This window comes from Chenopodium album, chromosome 16 (assembly GCF_948465745.1).
Source record: "Chenopodium album chromosome 16, dcCheAlbu1.1, whole genome shotgun sequence".
NCBI lineage: Eukaryota > Viridiplantae > Streptophyta > Magnoliopsida > Caryophyllales > Amaranthaceae > Chenopodium > Chenopodium album.
This window is the reverse complement of record NC_137849.1, coordinates 49194917-49217926: the sequence shown is the minus strand read 5'-3', so window position 1 is coordinate 49217926 and position 23010 is coordinate 49194917. Positions and strand designations below refer to the sequence as shown.

At 35.9% G+C, this 23010-nt stretch overlaps 4 protein-coding genes across 4 annotated transcripts; all 4 read left to right on the top strand.

Annotated features, from left to right (window-relative positions):
- Positions 1–3052: 3052 nt before the first annotated feature.
- LOC145585794 (aspartyl protease family protein 2-like) lies at positions 3053–5417 on the top strand. Its single transcript, XM_081642507.1, has one exon. The coding sequence runs from the start codon at positions 3203–3205 to the stop codon at positions 4742–4744; it is 1542 nt and encodes a 513-aa protein (XP_081498633.1). The 5' UTR covers positions 3053–3202; the 3' UTR covers positions 4745–5417.
- A 2332-nt stretch (positions 5418–7749) lies between these two features.
- On the top strand, positions 7750–10300 carry LOC145585793 (UV-stimulated scaffold protein A homolog). The gene is made up of 2 exons (XM_081642506.1): positions 7750–8012; positions 8117–10300. The coding sequence occupies exons 1-2, from the start codon at positions 7815–7817 to the stop codon at positions 9935–9937; spliced, it is 2019 nt and encodes a 672-aa protein (XP_081498632.1). The 5' UTR covers positions 7750–7814; the 3' UTR covers positions 9938–10300.
- A 3003-nt stretch (positions 10301–13303) lies between these two features.
- LOC145585792 (E3 ubiquitin-protein ligase SINAT5-like) lies at positions 13304–16614 on the top strand. The gene is made up of 3 exons (XM_081642505.1): positions 13304–13748; positions 15388–15774; positions 16039–16614. Exons 1-3 carry the CDS (start codon positions 13518–13520, stop codon positions 16399–16401), a joined length of 981 nt encoding a protein of 326 aa, XP_081498631.1. The 5' UTR covers positions 13304–13517; the 3' UTR covers positions 16402–16614.
- Positions 16615–17284: 670 nt separating this feature from the next.
- Positions 17285–22761, top strand: LOC145586870 (uncharacterized). Its single transcript, XM_081643829.1, has 6 exons — positions 17285–20239; positions 20499–21091; positions 21351–21560; positions 21820–22034; positions 22157–22256; positions 22380–22761. The coding sequence occupies exons 1-5, from the start codon at positions 17338–17340 to the stop codon at positions 22197–22199; spliced, it is 3963 nt and encodes a 1320-aa protein (XP_081499955.1). The 5' UTR covers positions 17285–17337; the 3' UTR covers positions 22200–22256; positions 22380–22761.
- Positions 22762–23010: the final 249 nt, after the last annotated feature.

The window sequence follows — 23010 nt, the reverse complement described above, 5'->3', positions numbered from 1 at the left end:
TATAATAATAATAATAATAACAATAATTAATAATAATAATAATAATAATAATAATAATAATATCGATACAATTCATTGTTCAAATGGTTCTATTTTTTTGATACACATTTCTATTGTTAATCTTATTGAGAAAATTAGAGTACTACACAACTTAAACTAATTTTCATAGTCAGTCAGTTCTTCGTCTTCTTCTTGTCCACCAAGCTCCTCCATTACCTCGGCATTCCTCTGAACTGACTCCCATATCTGATCAGTTATTTCTTGTCGGACAATATCCATAGCTGCTTTTCTGCTACATGTAAGTGTTTTGTGTTCTTTTGTCATAATACTATTTTATTTTAAAATTAAATAGTATATGTGTTTAAAATATTTAGAGGTTTCAAGTTTTTAATATATTTTCCATAAATTTATAATTATATTATAAATTTTATAATTATGTCATATGAAATAGTACATTTGTATATACACATAGGTATAGTAATATATAATCAAAGACCACTAATCCGTAGTTAAAAATCACTAATTAATAAGTTCAGTTCAGTTCAGTTCAGCTCAGCTCAGTTCAGTTCAGTTCAGTTGATTTCAGTCAATCAGAACAGGCCCTGCATCATTATTTTTCCAATCTTTGGCTAATAGTGCCAATTACTCATGGCCGTTGGATTTAGATGGATCCTATTGTGATTGCTCCACGTGGACGACATGCTTGATGAAAATAGGATTCCATTTTCCACTGGATAAGTAGTTGTTGTCACTGTGATCTACAGCTAAAAGCAACTCTGGGAAATTTTGTAATGCTACCATTTCCCCCCAAGGCCCCAAAGAATAGACACTTCTTAGCCTGCCACGTAGAATTATTATAGTAATAACCCTATTTATGCTTAGGTATGAGTTTTACAAAATATACACTCATTACTTGACATACGGCAAGCAAGTTGTTTTTAAAAGTTATGTAGGAAGAACAAATAGAGATGAAGGGAGTAATATTATGTATCATCATCTAAGTATTTTTTCGGGTGGGTTATATTTTGTGACCGTTTCTTCATACTCGTAAATTACAACTCTATGTAATGCATACTGTATTACGCATGGCCGCATGGGACATCTTCTTTCTTGTTGATAGGAAAAAAAGGAATAGGGAAAACTTTAGCTCAATGTCCTCATAACTTTAGCCTTTACTGGTCGCAAGTGGTGACCTTACAACTTTAATCAATGAGAACATGCTAAAGATGCTACCTTCAAGTTCTTTTGCTTCATCACCTCGTATATCCCACATATATCAACCTACTTGGCTACTTCAAATCTATAATGGCTACATATCATGCCATTTTCATGACATTGTCTTTAATTTTAATGTCGTCTTTATGTGAATATTCAATAATTTCAGGCTTGAAAAATATTGTGATTCTACTTCTTATACTCCTTTATGTGAGTATGTTGTTTTTTTTTTTTTTCTTCTCCTTTTCAAAAAATTTATATCTACATACATTTATTATTGTAAGAAGCGAAAAAGTGTGACAATAAGAGTAATGTCTAGCTGGGGTTATCTTAAAGGAGTTCAGCTCAATTCAGCTTTAATCAGTTCAGTTCAGCTCAGTTCAGTTCTTAATTTTCTTCTCTCATAAAATATTCAGTTCACTTCAGTTCCAATCAGTTTAGTTTAGTTCAGTTCAGTCAATTAGAACAGGCCCTTAGCTACAAGTTTAAGTAGGAGCAATTATAAATTTATAATGGAAAGGAGGGAGTAATAACCTAATTACAAATACTCGTAGTGTCGTAGTCATTTTACATGAGCATTATGAGTTTGAGTGCTAGTGTAACCTGATCAGTGAACCACAGTAGATCCATTAAATTAGGCATAAGCCGCATAACCATAAACCAACAAACGCCTTGGTTCGTGAGAAGATTTATGGAACCTAATAAGCTCACATTCCTATGCTCTTACTAGTCTTCCGTATTTATAATTTGAATGATATTTGTACGTACTATCTACCCATCCAACAATCAATACACCCCTAATCAATTTTTACTTGAAATATCAACCTTCACCAGACCAAACATTACTCCCGCTATCTGTACCTTTTTTGTTTTCTTCTAAATTATTCTAATACCCATCTTCGTCAATTGTCATGCTCTTCCTTAACCAAAACCCTACCTCTATTTATATCGTATAATGTACGGAGTATAAATTTGTTTTATTGTAATTTGTTTGATGATGATTTGCACTTGAACAGACTTTATTTTAGAATCTTATTAATCTTGCATTAGAATATTTTTAAATCATACGCTCTATTTTTTAGGTGAGAAGAAAATAACATGTATTTGACAAACTATGAGCCACTCCGTATTTGATTTGGTAATCTATGAATTTTATCATTGTAGTAAAACATTCTCTCTTAAAAACATTATTCAATTATTATAAGGTAGGATTTTACTTTTGTGATGTTAACATATAAGGTAGGAGTAATTACTTTGTTGATAAGTTTGTACTTGTATAAATTAATTAAGATCAATTCTCAATTTCTCATTAATAGTTAGTTAGTTTAAGTAAATTAAGTTAAGATATGTCATGTTCAATAAGTTTAATAACCCCATTTCAAATTATTTAAAGAAACCAGTTCGATTAAAGAGCACTAATTATGAAAAGAAAGTAAGCAAAAGTCCATACTAATTGTATCAATTATGGTCAATACTCTTCAAAATTACAGAGTGCTTATCTCTCAATTTAGCAATGAGAAGGAAAACATGATCTTTATTATCAAATATAGATAGACAAAACTAAATATCGTTAAAAAATAGTTAGATTTAGATTATCTAATTAAGAATAGATAGATTTAAACTATCTAAATAAGCATTGACTAAAACAAAATAATCACATGTAGTTTGAGACAACATCTTGTATGAGTTGTAACTCCACCTAATTTATAAGAATTCACCTATCCATATCCAATTTTATATGCACCCAAATTAAGACAAAAGGAAACAAAAACACGGGTTACCACTTACAACAACAAAACCCAACATACATATGATACGTACTACAAACTTGCACCGATTAACAAGTTCATAAATCATAATAATACCTCCAAAACCTTTTCTTTTTTTATTTATTTTTGTTGTTATGGCTTCACATTTATTTATAAGCTCACTCTTCATCTCCATGTGAATCTCTGCACCCTCACTTCACCACCTTTCTTCCAAAAACATGGAAGAAAGAAAACCCACCTCTTTTCTTCTTTTCTCTCTTGTTATTTTCCTCTCTCTTTCTCTCTCCTCTTCTCTTGAACTTCAAAATCTTCTCCTCAAACCTCTCCCTAAACCCTCTTCCCTTCTTCCGAACACGGAATGGGACCTAACAGCCCAATTACAAGTAAACGGGGAGCTTTTCGGTTCCGTAGATACATCATTCGAGCTTTCGGGTTCTTTAGATAGCACCGTGGCGCTGCAGCTAGAGCACCTGGACGCTCTAGAGCCGCATTTGAGCCAGGATGAGCTTTTTTCTGTAAAGCTCAAGCGCGATGAGGCCCGGGTGGAGTCTATCCTAGCCCGGGCTCAGGGTGTCTCGCATTCCTCCAAGCGCGGGTCGCATAGACACCGCGCTGGTTCCCACCACGGGAGGAATGCGAGCCACCCTCGCGCTCCTGCTGGAGCCGCTGGTGGGAGCGGCTTCAGCAGTTCCGTAACCTCGGGGTTAGCCCAAGGGAGCGGTGAGTACTTCACCCGACTTGGCGTGGGCTCACCCCCGAGGTACATGTACATGGTTCTAGACACTGGAAGCGACATCGTTTGGCTCCAGTGTTCACCTTGTAAGAGATGCTACGATCAAACCGACCAGGTCTTCAACCCGGTCCAATCCGGTTCATTCCGGACCATTCCTTGCCGGTCCAAGATCTGCCAACAATTGGACCAACCCGGATGTGCTATACGTGGCAACAGATGCGCGTACCAGGTGTCATACGGTGATGGGTCGTTTACCATGGGAGAGTTCGCTAGTGAAACGATGACGTTTCGAAGAACTAAGGTTCCAAACGTTGCGCTTGGTTGTGGTCATGATAATGAAGGTCTTTTTGTTGGTGCTGCCGGTTTACTCGGTTTAGGCCGTGGAAAATTATCTTTTCCTTCTCAAACCGGTAACCGGTTCGGAAACAAATTCTCCTACTGTTTGGTGGACCGATCCGCTTCTAGCAAACCGTCATCAGTTGTTTTCGGTGCATCAGCGGTTTCTCGAAACGCTGTTTTTACCCCATTAATATCTAACCCGAAACTAGACACTTTTTACTACGTGGATTTACTCGGGTTTAGCGTGGGTGGGACCCGTGTTCCTGGTATCACGGGTGAGCTTTTCAAGATTGACCGTACGGGTAATGGTGGCATTATCTTGGACTCGGGTACGTCCGTTACCCGGTTAACCCGACCCGCTTACATTGCGTTAAGGGATGCCTTCCGAGTCGGGGCATCGTCCCTTAAGACCGCCTCCGGGTTCTCTTTGTTCGATACGTGTTTCGACTTGTCGGGTAAAACCGAAGTTCGGGTGCCCACGGTAGTAATGCACTTCAATGGGGCGGATATTTCATTACCCGCTAACAACTATTTGATACCGGTTGATACGTCGGGTCGGTTTTGCTTTGCTTTTGCGGGAACAATGAGCGGGTTGTCGATTATTGGAAATATCCAACAACAGGGTATTCGGGTTTCTTTTGATGTTGCTAGTAGGCGGGTCGGATTCCTCCCTAATGCTTGTACTTGATTTGAGGGGGTTTTTTTTTTTTTTTTTTATAATTTACTTTCTTAATTTATTTGTTTAAGCAAAAAAAGATGTTAGGAAGAAAAAAAAAAAAAAAAAAAAAAGGTGGTTGTAATTGGAAAAAGGGGGCAAGTAAAAATAGTGGAAAATTAAAAAGATATCTTGTGTTGGGTTAGTGTGCCACAATCTAAAATGCTTCACATGAGAAGGGGAATTTGTGTCCTACAAAAAAAAGTATACATAAATGTTATTGGCCCCACCACAAGTGAGGGCATTTTGTTCATGTGAAAAAATTGGTCACTCTTTTTGGTCGGAATAAGTCAATTTGTGGGTGCGGAAAAAACGCTAATCAACTTAATTAATAGCCTTTCACACTATCAGAGTATCACAATTGTGAATGTAGTATTGTTCATTGTTAACGTGAAAAACATTCGAAAAAGCTTTGATGAACTATGAATCGTAACAGTAGTCTTAAACAGAATGTTTAGCTGTTTAAGTTGATGATGGTTTAATTATTTGTTTGAGTTTCAACTCTACTTCTCATGTTAAAAAGGTCGAAAATGTAACCCCGGTGTACTCATTGTATTGTTATGTTGGGAATGAGCAAGTTTTTGTTGCTTGTTTCCCGCTAGGCTTATTTAGGCCTTATTTGGTTATAATAACTTTATGTAAGCACTTAAAATTCTTAGAAAATGCATTATTGATGTGTTGTTTAGTTAATCAAAAAAGTGCAAAATGAAGGAAATAGAAATTCCTAGGAATTTCAATTTCCCACATAATGTATTTACTTACCCACCTCCCCCAAGGTCATTCAAATTTCCTAGGAATTTTAATTTCCCTAATGCCAACAAACAAAGTAAAGCAATTTCCTAGGAATTTGAAGAAGGAAATAATTTCCTATGAATTGTAAATTACCATCGGAAGTTAATTCCCATTGCAACCAAACGAGTCCTTAACTTAGTTGAATGTAATTTGAATCTATCAATAAAAAAAATTCCAATCTTCCCTTTACTTTTTTTTTTTTTTTTTTTGGTCTTTTACTGTTTTATTTGATGATGGAATGACCAAATTATCAAGGGTGAAACAATGTACTCCCCAAATCAAATACTTTTATGGATTGTTCACACTCAAAGGCTCTTTCTATCTCTCACTACTATACAATCTTTCCTCTAAAAATTGAGATATACGAATTATAAATCTAACGGTCTAAACTCTAAACCCTTTGGCCTTTTCAATAATAAAAAAGGTGTCTTTTTATTTATTCATTTTCTACATATAATAAAGGTTAATGAAATGATAGCTATCCAAGTATGTTTATTGCTTAATATTTACTCCTAGCAAAAGTTAATAATGTACAATACACAATACCAAAGCAGCTTTCAAGTTATGGACTACTTTATCAAAAGTTAATTTAGATTAGATAAAAGGTTCATGTAAAGGTAGGCAAGAGCCAAGAAGGATTAATTTTACTGTATAAATGAATCATTGAGATACAAATTTAAATTAAAATTAAATTAAGATAGAACTAGAATGACCAGAATAAGGCCCCGTTTTCTTCACCTTATTTTTGCTGAATTGAAATTATTTTTATTGAAACAAAATTATATTTGCTGAATTTAAATTATTTTTTACTAAACTTAAATTAATTTTACTGAACTGAAATTATTTTTGTTGAACTGAAATTATATTTACTGATTTTCTATTATAATTCTTTTTTAAGAAAACTGAATTTTACTGAACTGAAATTATTTTTACTGAACTAAAATTATTTTTACTGAATTGAAATTAATTTTACCGAACTGAACTTATTTTTACTGAACTGAAATTATTTTTACTTAATAATATTTTTTTTAAGGTGAAGAGAACAGGGCCTAATATTCACGTTTGGTTTGTTAAAAAAAGAAATATTCACGTTTGGGTAAAAAATTGTTAACCAATGCAAGGAAAATTTGGTGCCTACATAGTGCGTAGTTATAGAGCTTCACATTGCGAAAACTAGGGTTTCATAGCACTTTCGATAGAGAGCAACGTTAGAAAAACTTATCATTGAAGGTGGCATCATTAGCACACTACTCTTTGGCTTCTCCGACTGGTAAATTTGATCATACCATAAATCAAACAAGACATGAAATACAACATTTTACATAGCCAATGTGAGACATGTAGTAACTTTAGGTTCTTTTATTGATCCTTGTGAAATTCGACATTGAATATTTATATCTCTGATGCGGGAGCATCCAAGATTTCCTTTCTTGATAGTTTTTAATGTTTCTTTAGATAGATTTTTGCTTACAAGTTTTTACCTTTCACTTGAAAGGGTTTTTCTTGTTTTAAGCATTTTAGGATTCCTTAATTAGTTTTTTTTAATGTAGTTAGTTGAATGTAGGTTACTAGGAATTCAAGTTAGAGTAGAATTAGTTTTCCTAGGATTCTATCTATTTTATGTTTTCCTTGTAAAGCCTATAAATAGGCCACATAATTAGCTATAAATTCAGAGTTTTATTTTGAGAATTAATCCTTTTTGAGCGTTGCTCGTTTGATTGTTAATAAAAAACATAACTTGTTGCGACTCGTGATCATCTTCTAGTTGCGACTAGAGAGAGACTCTCTATTCTTGTGAGAATTAGAGTACTGTCCATTTACTTTCATCCATAATAACCATCTTTTTCATCACTATAATTCACAAAGTCATTAAACCACAATCGTGGTTACATTCTACACAAAATCGGACTAAAATCCGCATCAATCTCATTCTTGTTACTATAGTTTGACACTCTAGAAATTCACTTGTGAGGAGAGTGTCTTAATGTTTGATTTTTCTCTTAAAATTTTCGGATTCAACGAGTAATTTTTTAGGCACTAGGCCTATAAGGCTATATAGGCCCAATGGCCCATGGACCACAACCCAACTGATAAATTGTCAATGCATTTTAGCCCATGAAGATATGATCGCTAAAGCATCTTCAATGTTCAAAGTATAAACAGATTAAACTTCAAAAAAATAAAAATAAAATAAAATTGTACTCGTCAAAAAATATATAATTCCGGGAAAAAAAATTCCCGAGATCAAAAAATGGCGGAAGATCACGAACAAGAGGAGAGAGAAACTGGAAAAGTTGTGGCGTTGATTGAGAAAGCAACCAATTCTACTGAACCTGGCGTTGATCCTCGTCTTCTTAAAGCCATTAAAACGGTTGTTCGATACTCCGATTTTGAGCTCAAACTCGCCTATAAAACCCTAATTTATCTCATGAAACGACAGCATTCTCAGGTTTTTTCTTTTTTCGCGGTTTAAATCCATGACTAATTGCAATAATTTTGATTATAATTGTTGAATGTTTGAACTTAGGGTTTGTAAATTTTCTGAAATTGCAGATTAGGTATCTTACGTTATTGATAATTGATGAGTTGTTTATGCGTTCGAAGCTTTTTAGAACCCTAATTACTGAGAATTTGGATCAATTGTTAAGTTTATCGGTTGGATTTCGAAGAAATCAACCTCTTCCAGCTCCATCTTCTGTTGCATCGGTTTTACGAGCTAAGGCCATTGAGTTTTTAGAAAAGTGGAATTCGTCCTTTGGAGTTTATTATAGGCAGCTTAGGTTAGGATATGATTATTTGAAGAACACACTTAGGTATCAATTTCCTAATTTACAAGCGAATGCTGCTCGGGTTGAGCGAGAGAGGAGGGAGAGGGAGGTGAGAACGCAGTTGATTTTGAAGAACAAGCTCGAGACGTTGAGAGAGAGGTTTCCTTCGTTGAAGGAAGAGATAAAATTGACGATTGATGAGATTGGAGAGTGTTTAGAGATTGCTAGGGCTAATGATGAGAATGCAGCATTGGAACCGTTGGATGATGAGGAGGAGGAGGAGGAGTTTGAGGGGATGCGTAACCCTGAGTTGATGCAACTTCGGCTTGAGGCATTGAAGGAAGCGGAGAAGGTTCATGAGAATAGTGATAATAAAGTAGTTTTTGATGCATTGAGGGAGTTGTATAAGTTGTTGGTGAATAAGCATTTAGCTTCGGTTCAGGAATGGATTTCTGTTCTTATTCGGGTTGAAGTTGATGATGTTAGGTTTAGGGATTCTGCATTGAAAGAGTTCATTGATGTTCGGAATCGAATTACTGCAGTGAAGAAGAAATGTGAGGAATCTGGTTGTGCCCTTCCTAAGATCAGGGAGAGTGAGGAAGATGATGACATTTGGGAGGAGTGTAAAATTGAAACTGTGGAGGGAAGTAAAGATTTAAATGTGGTACCAGTTGATCGTAAAGTATTGGCTACTGATGCTTCTGAAAGACCTGAATGCAGCAAAAGTGGGGCAAAGAAGAAGGATGTTGTGAAACGTAGAGTGAGTGCTGGTGATTCGAATCCTTTGCGGGGTAAGCTTTTAGCTGAAGCTCCCGTTGTTAACTGGGGATCCTCCTTGGATAATTGGGGTGAGAAGAGGGATGTGTTGGCGAATCAGAGGGGATTAGAGATTGATGGTCATTGGGGCAGAGTAGATTGTGATGCTGCTATACCATCAGAAAAAATTGCAGAACTAAATGTTCATGCAAGCCTTTACAAAGAAGAGCAAGCTGAAGTTCAACCATGTCGTGCTCCTTTGCGCAATGGAAAGCTTTGCCAGAGGAAAGATTTGAGAGTATGTCCATTTCATGGACCAGTTATACCGCGTGATGATAAAGGAAATCCAATTTACCCTGAGGATGATGCAGAGAAATCTGTCATCTCCTTAGGTAATGAAGGTACATCAGCAAGGCAGAATTCTTCCACCGAAGAGTTGAATATTGATGGACTGGGCATTTCTTCAGTGCAGCTAGCTAAAATTGCTGTTAAAAATGTTAGAGAGAAGGATGAAGAGGAAGTAAAGAGAAAAGAAAGGGATAAACGAGCAATCAAGAAAGCTAAACTTGCAAAGGTTCGGGAACACAATGATGCAGTTCTTCGGGAGGCTGCAATTGCTTCAACCTCGACTTCTGCAGCTTTTGGGGAAGTTGTACCTGCAAACACGGGAGAGAGATCTACCAAGAAAAATAAAGGGCCGACTCTTGCATCTATGTTGCGGAAGAAAGTGACAGCAAAAGATAGATTAGCACAGAAGCTTTTGAGTTCCCGGGCAAAAGATGAAACTGTCAAGCAGCTAACTAAAGGCGAGGACACCAGGTACCGAGAATCATTCCCAAATCAGTGGTAGCAATAAATTTCTTTTATTTTAATAAAACGATGGCACTTCTGCATGAACATTATAGATACCGGGTGTAACAATGTACCTCTGGATTATCACGTTTGTTTGTTATTCAATCAGCCGAGAAGATCAGACCATTAACAGTCAGTTCTCAAGTAGTAATCTGGATAGTGTTAGTAGCTTTGTAATTATGAGTCCTCTTATCTACAATTCCATTTCACAATTTTCTCATTTACATTTACACATCGCGACATGTTAATAGAATGTACAATCTTATTGCAATTGAAGTGACAGAAAAGACAGTTTTTTGAGTTACATAACAGCAGCATTTTGGCTTAGCAGTTTTCAATTCCTTGTTATATTTGAAATCAACTATTGATTGTACTCCAATAGTCCAATTACTGTGATGATGATCAAAAGAAGAGGGGAAGCCTTCTTCCAAGTTGTTATCAACCAAAAAAAAGAAAAAAGGTTGTTATGTTATTAGTTGTAATTCAAGTAGTATACACTTTTGTACCTAGTTGTTGGATAGCTCAAAGTGCACAACCTTTTATACTTTAGAATATTTGTATTAGTTGTATATTACTTGTATAATATACGAAAGGATATAATATAAAAAATCAAATATTCATTGTATAATTGAGACTAATGATCTTACCTTAAGATTGAATAAAGTATTATTCTATTGAGTGTGTATGACAACCTATTCTTCCTTGAGAATTGTATGGTCACTTACTGCTATTATGATTTGTCATTATGGAGAAAACGAATTGTGAAAGATTCATCAAAGATTTTACAAAGCATTATAAAGTGCAGACCCACTAATTACAATGCTTGATTAAAGTACCTTAAAGATTCATCAAAGATTTCCTTTTATCTCTTAAGTTAGGCGGCTTATTAGGCCCAAATAAACAAGCATTTACTAACTACAAAGTATGGAATAGACATAAAAGTATAATAAAAGCATTCTTGGGTAAAATATTGATTGAGCTTGGTGAAAGCTGATACATTCTTGTATCATTTTGAGTAGTTTATTAATGCTAGACTTCTTCAAGTGACCTCCAACTCAAGTCATCACTTTATGCCAAGTGTTGTTATTGAACACCTTTTGTAATATGACATACGGGTACCTATCTTAATTTCAAGTTATAACGAGTCACATGAATATTGGTAAATAGAATTACAAACTATTAATGTTTAGTGTATCACATTATGACTGAATTGAGAGGTTAAGTGCTTCCGTTATTATTAAAGCATGATCCAATACAGGGTAGGACCATAGGAGCAAACAATGATCAAAATCTAAGCATCACCAAATGGAAACAAACATTATTGTGTGACAACAAGTATGAAAATCAAATATATGAAATGGAAACATTACCAACCCTCCACCTTTAGGGAAAAATGTCATTAATTAGGCACTCAATAATTGATGTAACCAAATCAAATTTGAGAAAATTTACGCAATAAGTCAATAATAGTGAGAGATCTAATTTTGCACCAACGACATACCTAATCATCTATCTACTTCAATGGGAGTGTATAATTTATGAAAGTTTAATTAAATTACCCACTACTTTCTCTTAACTCTCAAGTGTTGGGTTTTATAGACTCTAGTATAGTATTATGGGCATGATTATTATTTTTATGTCGGCTAAACAATTTGTCTTCTTTCACGTGTTTAATTAAATATTTGGGCATCATTTGTCTGCTCAAGACCAAGTCCCTAATTCACACGCACATTCATGTTCTTGTTTATTTATATTGTGACGATATTCGAAATGAACGCTTTTGTTTCATTGACATTTTAAAGTTAAAAGCTTTTGATTAATTATTAAATAAAATAAATATCTTACACACTATGTTAGTTAACATAAGTTTAAACTAAATACAGTAATACAATGTCTGATATAATGAATTTTAGGCTACACGTTATTTGGTAACTCTTACGGTTTTACTATGTAAAACTTCAACTACTAATCAGTAAGACAATAATCAACACTAATTAAAAGTTATTGATACTTTAAAATTATACAATAATATTAATACCCATATTTTATTCATCTAATATGGTAATTTATGAGCCAATTTTATTTTTATTTTTCACCACCACCATCTAAAATCTCAATATTCAATTTATTTTTTATTTTTTATTTTTATGTAGTCCATTTATCATAATAAAATAACTATTTAGTATCTATACCACTAATTTTTCTTATAACTTTTTAAAAAAAAAAAATCTTTTGAAAAATCCAATTTCGTTTTTCTTTTGCAATGAATATATATCTTGCATTATTACAAGTCCACAATACACGCTGAATACTAAGGGCCTGTTCTGATTGATTGAATTGAGCTGAACTGAACTGAACTAAATATTTTATGAGAAAAGGAAATTAAAAACTGAACTGAACTTATTAGAACTAAATTGAACTGAAAATAATATGAAGAGAACATGCTCTAAGTTCTTCTTTGGTTGCAATGGGAATTAACTTCCCATGATAATTTACAATGTATGGGAAATTAGTTCCCTCGTCTAATTCCTATGAAATAGCTTTGGTTTTCCTAAAAAAAATTAAAAAAAAAAAACCTTTAGCTTGTTTGGTTTGTTTTTGGGAAATTATTATTTCTAGGTTTTTTGAATTATAAAAGAGGAGGTGGGTAAGTTAATTCCTACATTATGTGGGAATCTAATAATTTTTTAATTTCCTTCATTTTGCAATAGTTAACAAGCACTAACTAAAACATGACATTTTCAAAATATTACCTTTGTTTCATACTCCGTATACCGTATTATGTGCAACAAAGGGTTTTGACACGGATTTTTAGGCAAAATTTGTTTATGAACGTTTAATAGCGAGAAAGATATAGATGTATGTAGAATACGGTGAGGTAAAAAATAGAGAGAAATGACAACTTACAAAAGAAATAAAACATTTGTTGTACACAATATGTAGCATATATTTTTAATAAATATTAGGCATATTGTACCTCTGTTTTTTTTTTTTAAAATGCATCAATTTGATCGGTATATTTGTCAAGATATAATTTTGACCATTAATATCTTTAATTGTCTATTCTTAAAAATCGTAACAAAATTAGATTATGAAAATCTAACGATATATTATATACTGTAATAAAATTTATTTATTTTGTGATAAAAGAAAGTTAAATCAAAGATTAATAGGTGAATAGCGTAAAAGTCAAATGATGGTAGAAACAATTTTTGAAAAGATAAATAGTATGGAGTAAAAAAATCGAAAGAAGGCACAGAAATGGGCCAAAGAAGCCCATAAAGAAAAAGCACCTGGGGATATGGAAGGAAGGAAGGATGGTTGTTTTAGCAAAATGAGGGATTTTGGGATTCCCTTTTTTCTCTCTCTCTCTTTCTCTTTCTCTTTCTTTCCCTAACTTTGAACTACTCCCCTGACTACCATTGGAGCTTAGGAGGGAGGGTGAGAGAGTGAGTGTTTCATCACAAACCCAATTACATTCAAACCCAGAAATTCAATTTTCTGATTTTTCAGATTTTTTTTCAAGTGGGGTTGTTGTGATCTGGGAAAAATTTGGTGGTGTTTTCTGAAAATTAAATATGGATATTGATAGCATAGAGTGTGTATCTTCCATTGATATGGATGAAGATGAAATAATACAGCAACATCATCATCATCATCATCAACCTCATCACCAATTTTCATCTTCAAAAGCTCCTCATATCATCAACAATGGTGTACTTAATCCCAACATTCACCCTGCTACCAGTGTTCATGAGCTTCTTGAATGTCCTGTTTGTACCAATTCTATGTACCCTCCAATCCACCAGGTTTTACTTTTATTCTTTCTCCTTGATTAATTAATTTTAGGGAATTTTTGTCCATTTTTTTCATGAGTTTTCCTATCTGGGTTTGTTTGATTTTGTGGGGTTTTTCGGTTGTTTGGTAGAACTGTGTGAATTTTGTTGGGGTGTTGAATTTGCCCTAAATTTTTATGTATTGATTTGTAGGGTTTTGGCTAGTCTGTGTACTCTGGAGGATCTAATTATTGGAATTAATAACATTTTTTGTTGGATTATGAAGTTTAAGGAAATTGCTAAAATGTCGGTACCCTTTAATGTTATTTTACTTGAATTTTGAACCTAAATATCTGAAGAATTGAATTTAGCCTTATTATAAACAAGTACTTATTTTCCTGAAAAATTCTACCTCTGGCAATGACTGGTTGTAGCCTAGAGTTAAGCTGCTCTCTAGATCCTTGGAACAGTTAGATATATAGTTGTATCATTATATTTCTTATATTACTGCTTTCTGTTTTTGGTGCCTGGTGCAGTGTAAAATATGGCAAAAATTAGCATGATCTAGACTTTTAGACTTTGGATTATTGGCTTTTAAGTGGCATTTTGGGAAGTTAATCTTGGGACATTTGAAGAATTTGTGGTGCTACTGTATGAAGAAAAAAGGTGGTAAGAATAGAGAAAAGTCTTGTTGTGTATAGTTGCTACTTGCTTGACTAGTTCCTCTTGTCCAAGATGATTTCTTTGAGGTGGTAGCTTCCTATAAAGACTACATGATGCCTAGTATGTCCTGGAGAGGGTAGGCTGTAGGATGGAGACGAGTTGGTATAGAAGGACCTGAATGTTACTTGTGAAGTTCTGGAGTTTGTTTATCTGCAGAAGGTTTTAGATCCACTGGCGTTTAGTGAAAATGGTTGAGTACATAGACACCCATGCTGCAAACTGAAAGGAATACCCGGAACAAATCCACAAATTATGGTATAGGAGTCGACAATGAAATGATTTAATTGATCAAGTCCATCAAGATGCACTCATATAGGAGCACTAGCGCTTTACTAGTACTCTAAAGGTTTCCTGAAAGACAAAATGAGCTGCTACTATAGGCTCACCTTCATTGGTATTAGTTCTTGCAATTGTGCAGTTCTGGAGTATGGATGTGTGTAATATGTCACCAAGTTGGTCAAAATATGGGCATCTGGATGAAACTGTCGATTGTTTAATCATACATGCCCTAGGCTTTTCTATAGGTTTATCAATCTCAATTGGCCTTAATTGTGGTCCTAATTCATCAAGTAGAGTTGGAACTGGGAAGTTGGGACACTTGAGATCTGTGGTTGTAGGTTTGTCGTGTTAGAAATTGGCATTATACTCTTAATCTCATGGGGTTCTTTGTCCATTTTTCCTCGACACCACCCTGTCACAAGGGAATAAATGACATCCATTTTATTCGCTTGCTATTCTCCATAGTCCATATGTGATTGCCCCCGCCCCCTCCCTGGTGATATAGCTGTTTGAGAAACACTGTATTACTGTAATAATTATCCCATTGCTTCTTTTTCTAACATTGTTAGGGAGGTTTGCTGTGTTTGCCTTTGTTATAATTGTTTTTCTTCTGAATTTTTATCATGTGAGGATATTGATTATGAAAATTTTAACATTATGATTTCTACAGTGCCGAAATGGGCATACGCTTTGTTCCACCTGTAAAACACGTGTACAAAATCGATGCCCAACCTGTCGACAAGAACTTGGGGATATAAGATGTCTAGCATTGGAAAAAGTTGCTGAATCGCTTGAGCTTCCTTGCAAATATTTTTCACTTGGTTGCCCGGAGATATTTCCCTACTACAGCAAAGTTAAACATGAAACTATATGTAACTTCAGGCCATACAATTGTCCGTATGCTGGATCAGAGTGCTCTGTTACTGGGGATATACCTTATCTGGTGGCTCATTTGAGGGATGATCACAAGGTCGACATGCATTCTGGATGTACATTCAATCATCGTTATGTGAAGTCTAATCCACGCGAGGTGGAAAATGCTACATGGATGCTAACTGTAAGTTAATTTAGCCACCGTCAGCATGTATATATTCATGTATGCATCAGCATCTCCATTATCAATAATCAACATAACACCATGACCTTCTCCCTCCTACCCCTCTCTCTCATCCCACTAAATATTAATGGTGGAGTTTGCTTTTGGTTTGATTTCTTGAAGCCAGGTTGAGAACTTAGGGCACACCTTAAATGCATATAAGCTTTTTATTAGGTATTGCTTGGACTACAATGTAAATAACATATTTCCCTCTTCCCTTCCTAGGTGTTTCACTGTTTTGGTCAGTATTTCTGCCTCCATTTCGAAGCATTTCAACTTGGCATGGCTCCTGTTTATATGGCTTTTCTTCGGTTCATGGGGGATGAGATGGAAGCTAGAAATTATAGCTACAGTCTTGAAGTTGGGGGCTATGGCCGCAAACTCACATGGGAGGGAACCCCTAGAAGTGTTAGAGACAGCCACAGAAAAGTTAGGGACAGCCACGATGGTCTTATAATACAAAGAAACATGGCACTTTTCTTCTCTGGAGGAGACCGCAAGGAACTGAAGTTGCGGGTCACTGGGCGCATATGGAAGGAGCAGCCGAACCCTGATGGTGGAGCCTGCATTCCCAATCTGTGTAGCTAATAGTTGGTTTCTCTCTTGCCTGCTGACCCCTTCTATCTACTCTTCTCTTCAGGATTGTAATATGGTTAACCAAGTATATAGATGTGCTGTACAATTACTGATGTGGAATGAGTGCATGCTAGATGTAGCCGATTTGCAAGATTGTTTTAACCAATTCACTTTTGCCATTGAAAATGGCTAATAATTTTACTGTGTCTGTCTTGCACTTTGTGACTTGTTGGATCATGTTGTCAAGAGCTTCCTGCTTCCAAGATTGTGCCTGACTCGCCAACTAACTTCTTGCTTTGCATAAATGAAATTCTTATAGCTTGTTTTATTTGGATGTCCATGATTACGCTGTCTTTTCAGCCAAGCTATTACTACTCTTTCTGATACAATATAGCACTAAAATTCTTGTATACTCTAAAATTAAACACAAATTGTCGATTAATAAATTATTGAATATAGCACTGCTGAATTTAAAGAATTAAGGTTGAGAACTTCACGTCCAATGTTCAACTCCTCTTATTGTAATAGGCTATGCGCTAGGCTGCCTAGCCCCGGGTGAACACTGCAATGCCAGCGTCACCTCTTCAACCATAGGCTTTGCGCTAGGCAGGAACCCCTAGCCCCGGGCGAACACTGCAATTCCGACATCACCTTCATTATATTGGACAACAAGAGAGCCATCCCCCAAAGCTAGCTCGAGGAGAGGGCAACGCATTGTCTTATCTAAAACCCAACATTAACCCTCCCTAAGACCAATGTGGGGCATCCATAGCAATTTATCTAAAACCCAACATTAACCCTCCCTACGACCAATGTGGGGCATCCATAGCAATTTGCGACTCAATTTAACATTCTACAGTAGGACTTAAGCCAGGGTTTAAGCCAAATTCCTCTCTTCAACTATCTCTCTTTCTCTGTCTATCCATGTAATCTTCAGCTTCTCTTTCAATGGAGATTCTTACTTCCTCATTTCTATCCAAACCCCAATTTTCTTCCTCAATCTCACTTCTCTCTCCTTCATCTTCATTCAGGACTCTCACCAAGAAAACCCCTTATAAATTTCGCAAAACCCATATCAAATCTTTCCCAAACTCACCATTTTCGACTAATTTACCACTCCAAAACACCAAAAATTCTCACATTTCTGCTCGTTTTGGTAGACCCACGAAGCGCAGGAACTCTCTGAGGAAGAAGCTCACTGGTGATGATGGTGGCAACTCTCAGGTGCGTCAAAACCCTCAAAAAATTGTTCACCCAGCTCATAATTTAGTTGATAGTCAAGTTTCTGATTTAAAATTAAGTAGTGATAGATTGGAAAGAACAATTGATTCTGAAATTAGTAATTCGGGGAATTCTAGGGAATTTGGGGAATCTGTTTTGTGGAATAAATTGGAGGGTTGGGTTGATCAGTATAAGAAAGATATTGAGTTTTGGGGAATTGGGTCTAGTCCAATTTTCACTGTTTTTCAAGATTGTAATGGTAAAGTTGAGCGAGTTTTGGTTGATGAGGATGAGATTTTGAAGAGGAGTGGAGTAGAACCATTGTATTTTAGGAAGGAAAGTGAGTTAGAAGATTTTGATGAAGTGAAATTAAAGATTTCACATGCTAAACTTTTAGCTAAAGAAGTAGAGGGTGGGAAGAATGTAATCCCAAGGAATAGTTCTGTTGCTAAATTTGTAGTTTCTGGTGAAGAATCAGGTTTTGTTAGTAGAATTAGGAGTGTAATTGTCCAACCAAAGTCGATAACAAAGGTTTCAAGGATTGGGATTGCTGTGGTTTGTGGTTTTGTCTTTGTTTGGATGATCAAAAGGTTGTTTACTTTGGGAGGAAAGGAGGAGGAAATTTCGAGTTTTGAGAAGGAAATGTTGAGGAGAAAGATGAAGTCGAGAATGGAGAAAGAGAATGTGAAGGGTAGTGTTGAAGTCTTGGAAGGGCCAGCTGACACCCCTACTGCGGTCACTGAAAGGCCTCGTCTTGACAAGGATGAGGTGTTGAATAGAATTAGGGAGGCAAAAGGGTTAACTAACGGTCTGGTTGCCCTTGATGTTACCGGTGCTCCAAAGACGGCTTCTGTTGATGTGGATTTTAGGATTCAGGAGATACAGATGATGGCAAGACATGCACGGGAGATTGAGAGAGGAGAAGGTTTTGCAAGCGAAGGGAGTGAATTGGATGAACAATTACCAAATGAGGAGCACTTGGTGGAGAAAGACACTGTTGAAGTGCCTGAGGATTCAATTTGGACTGATGAAGCAGAGATACAAGCTTCGAATGTACTGCCATCTGTAGGTGAAGACACTCTTGAAGAACACGCTGGTGGTGACATGAATAACCTTTTTAGTAAAAATTCTGCCGAAATAAGTATGATCAATGGCATTCCAGGGATGGGAATATTAGGCATCCAAAAGATGCAGAGCGATGATTCCAAATCCACCAGTGAAGATGTTTACGAGGGTATTGAGGATGTGGAGCCTCATAATAATTCAAACGGAAGGATTATAGGTTACACAAAAAGCCATATTAGTAGTCCTTCTCAGAGCCATGATATTTCTGATTTATCAAACGTAACTGAAGGGAGTCAGTCTTTCATTTCTAGGAGCCAACTTCACCCACCAAAAAAAATACCTGTGAGAAGGAAGCCAAAAATCATACGCTCGGTAAAAGAAGCTAGGGAATATCTCTTGCAGAAAAATGATAAAAGATCTGAAGTTAGTGTTATTCCTACTACAGCTGCTTCTAAAGACGAGGGAATGGACAATAGTTTCAGCAAGAGGCTGGAAGAGGATGGCGAGGCATTGAAGTCTTTTGATGCAGACAAGAAATTGGATCCCATCCCAGCTCCAAAAGTTATGTATGACACTGCAAAAGGAAATGAAGTTTTTGCAACTGTTATTGATGGAGTAAAGCTAGAGACAGAAAGTATATTGAATCAGAACAAAGCTTCTGATCCACCAAGTGTTAAAATCTCATGTACTGACACTATTAGTGATTCATGTGGAAGATTAGACCTTATGCCTGGTGAAAATGATATTTGTGATGATAGTCAGGAAGCAAATAAGCCCCTTTTAACTGAACAAAGTTTGGAAAAAGTAGAAACAGGTGTAGCGCCTAAGCCTACTGGTTTAAGTAAAATTTCAGACCCTGCTTCTGGCCAAAATGCATCTCATAATGGTAGTAAATTTACAGATGCAGCAAGTGTTCTTCATGATGCCAATCTGCAGGAAAAGGTGAATTTGTCTAATGAGAATTATCTCACTCGGAATACTTCTAAACCGAGTGAGATAATTGTCCCTGCTGGTGTTGGAAATGATCTAAATGGTTCTAGTTCTGGTTCTGTGAAAGAAGAAGTTCAACCAGGTGGGATAAACAATGAAAATGATTACAGGAAGAATCATGAGACTGCTGAAACGTTACCAGGTTCCGGAAGTGGTTTAGAATCAGTAGATGACAGGGGGGAAGCTTTGTTTGCTGATAAAGAGAACTGGTTAGAGAAGAATTTTCATGAAGTTGAGCCCATTGTGAAGAAAATAGGCAGTGGATTCAGGGAAAATTACAATGTTGCTAGAGAGAAAAATAACCAGGATGATACAAAATTGGACCTAATGACACTTGGGTCTATAACAGATGACTCAGAACTAGAGTGGATGCAGGATGATAAACTGAAAGAGATTGTTTTCAAAGTTCGAGAAAATGAGTTGGCTGGACGGGATCCCTTCCATTCTATGGATCCTGAAGATAAAATTGCGTTTTATGCAGGCCTAGAAAGTAAAGTTGAAAAGGAGAATCAGAAGTTAGCAGCTCTGCATGATTGGCTACATTCAAATATTGAAAATATTGACTATGGAGCAGGTAATATATTTTTCAACCTAGCTATCAATTTATCATGGAGCCACTTCCACAGCTTTATTAATACTATTTCTATTCTAGTACGTAGTAACTATTATCAGTAGTCTATTAACTCAATGATATGATTCTAGCTTGGGTTTATTTTCACTTAGAAATTAGGTCAAATAATCACATTTTGACTAGCCGTGTTATCTAAATTGCAATATTGGGTAGTTTGTTTCTGAATTTGGATGCAAGCTCACATTCTCACAATTTTTTGCAGATGGTATCAGCTTATATGATCCTCCGGAAAAGGTTATACCTAAATGGAAAGGTCCACCACTGGATACAATTTCTGACTTTCTAAATAATACCAGAAGTCAACAGCAGGTGACATCATCTCTTCAAACGGAAAATGAATCTAAACGCATTGTTGAGGCTTCCCAGAAAGCTTCTCCCTCGAAGTCATTACCAAGAGAAAAAGGTGCTAAAGTTTCAAAGACTGTAATTGAGGCAAGTGATGGCTCAGTTAAACCTGGCAAAAAGTCTGGGAAAGAGTATTGGAAGCACACAAAGAAATGGTCTCGTGGATTTGTGGAATCCTATAATGCAGAAACTGATCCAGAAGTAAAATCTGTCATGAAGGATTTAGGGAAGGATTTGGATAGGTGGATTACTAAGGAAGAAATTCAAGATGCAGCTGATTTGATGGATAAAATTCCTCAGAAAGGCAAGGAGATCATAGAGAAAAAATTAAGCAAACTAAGGAGAGAAATGGAAATGTTTGGACCACAAGCTGTAGTAAGCAAGTATCGTGAATATGCTGAAGAGAAGGAAGAAGATTATTTGTGGTGGTTAGATCTTCCTCATTTGCTGGTATACAGCTTTAATCCTCTTTTTTTTTCCCTGTAAAATTACTCCTGCTTTTCCTTTATCAGAAAATTGGTTTCTCAAGGAGTCGTTACACACCCTTTAATTTTGGGATCTAAACCATTCCTTGCTATTGTCTATGGTGATATTTGTGATTCTTTGTTTTATTGCATTTGTTGTTTGCTGATGTTTTAAGAAGTGCTCTGGAATCGTACAGTCTGTATGCTTACCCCCACTGAGAAATCAATTATTTTGCTGCTTGCAGTGCATTGAAATGTACACTTATGAAGGTGAAGACCAAAGGGTTGGGTTTTACTCGTTAGAAATGGGTGTGGATCTTGAGCTCGAACCAAAGCCGCGTCATGTAATTGCCTTTGAAGACCCTAGTGATTGCAAGAATTTTTGTTATATAATTCAAGCTCATTTGGAGATGCTTGGCAAGGGAAAAGCATTCATTGTTCCACAACCTCCCAAGGTAATTGTCTTGGTGTTTTTTTATCTCTTCCTCGAGTCTTCTTTACCCCTTTTGCAGGTGCTTTTATGTTTTTCAACCTCTCTTAAGGTCGTATATTTGTGTGCATTGGGGACTTAGGATTCAAGGGATAAGCATTTTGATAGTGTGTTTGACCTGTTTGTGTGTGTGTGTGTGTGTGTGTTTAGGGGGGTGGGGTATAATCACACTTGTTATATTAGCTTTATTTTAATACTGGTAGTCAATTTTGCTACCTTCACAGGATGTTTTTCGGCAAGCCAAAGGAAATGGCTTTGGTGTCACTGTAATTAGGAAAGGGGAAATAAAGCTCAATGTGGATCAACATCTTGAAGAGGTCGAGGAATTGATTGTTGAGATTGGAAGCAAAATGTACCATGATAAGATCATGCGAGAACGCTCTGTTGACATAAGCTCGCTGATGAAGGGTGTCTTAGGAGTTAGTCCACCCACCAAGAGGTAACATTCACATTTCCTTTTATCAGCTCGTATGATGATCAACTATGAAAATTCCCGAAATTTCCTTTAATAGTCTAATTACATGCTGCAATTTCATTTAACTGAATGACTTGATGATCCAGAAAAAGAAAGAAGCGAGCTCGGAAGAGACCCAGCAAAAAATGAACACTAGTCTTTCAAAAGTTTGTATTAAATGACATCAGCTAATTATTTCTAAATCAGGTATCATCAGCTTGAATATTCAGTTCCTTCCAGTACTACTACTGTCACAATTGCATTTCCTTTTCGGCTTTACTTACCTCTCTTTCCTTTTCCTTTTTCTTTTTCTTCTTTTTAAATTCTCAGGGTCAGCATTCTGAATTAAATATGGAGAATCGAAGATACATCATTATTTGTAAAGTAAAAGTCCTCCAGAATAACACCATCATCCGTTGTTCTAAAGAATCATCAGGTGCAAAAATACAAGACCAGTCTCACTACGACTACTCGGTTTGACCTGTAAACGACCAGGTGCCTATCATGAGAGCGAGAAGCATCAGATTGAAGTCTGCCAACCAGGAGACAACATAATGTCTCAAACAACAGCTTGGATGCAGATTGCCCACCAAATTAATCAGCTCAAGTATTGCCCTTGTATGATGTGAGGATATTCTTTTCTTATTTGTATAGATAAACTTGCAAATTTGCAATCATTGTCAATTATACGAGTTTGGAAATTCCGATCAAATCTTGTTGCATATTAACTACATAAACTCATTAAAAATTTCATATTTTACATTACAACACATTCATTGCAGAACTTAGTTCCCCAACAGAGAAAAAAAAAAAAAATTCTACAGTACATAATTTTGCTGATCTCCTAGACAAAAACTGAATCATCATCCTACAATTACAACACACAAAATTCCTTCTTTTTTACACTTGTTACTAATCTTGAATTCGAAAAAAAGCCGAAAATAAGGAGAAAGATTGGAAT

Excerpts from the sequence above, each read along its gene's own strand:
- LOC145585794 (XM_081642507.1), top strand. The coding sequence starts at position 3,203 with ATGGAAGAAAGAAAACCCACCTCTTTTCTTCTTTTCTCTCTTGTTATT.
- LOC145585793 (XM_081642506.1), top strand. The coding sequence starts at position 7,815 with ATGGCGGAAGATCACGAACAAGAGGAGAGAGAAACTGGAAAAGTTGTG. Across the intron at positions 8,013-8,116 it reads TGAAACGACAGCATTCTCAG|ATTAGGTATCTTACGTTATT; the intron begins GTTTTTTCTTTT and ends CTGAAATTGCAG.
- LOC145585792 (XM_081642505.1), top strand. The coding sequence starts at position 13,518 with ATGGATATTGATAGCATAGAGTGTGTATCTTCCATTGATATGGATGAA. Across the intron at positions 13,749-15,387 it reads TGTACCCTCCAATCCACCAG|TGCCGAAATGGGCATACGCT; the intron begins GTTTTACTTTTA and ends TGATTTCTACAG. Across the intron at positions 15,775-16,038 it reads ATGCTACATGGATGCTAACT|GTGTTTCACTGTTTTGGTCA; the intron begins GTAAGTTAATTT and ends TTCCCTTCCTAG.
- LOC145586870 (XM_081643829.1), top strand. The coding sequence starts at position 17,338 with ATGGAGATTCTTACTTCCTCATTTCTATCCAAACCCCAATTTTCTTCC. Across the intron at positions 20,240-20,498 it reads AAATATTGACTATGGAGCAG|ATGGTATCAGCTTATATGAT; the intron begins GTAATATATTTT and ends AATTTTTTGCAG. Across the intron at positions 21,092-21,350 it reads TAGATCTTCCTCATTTGCTG|TGCATTGAAATGTACACTTA; the intron begins GTATACAGCTTT and ends TGCTGCTTGCAG.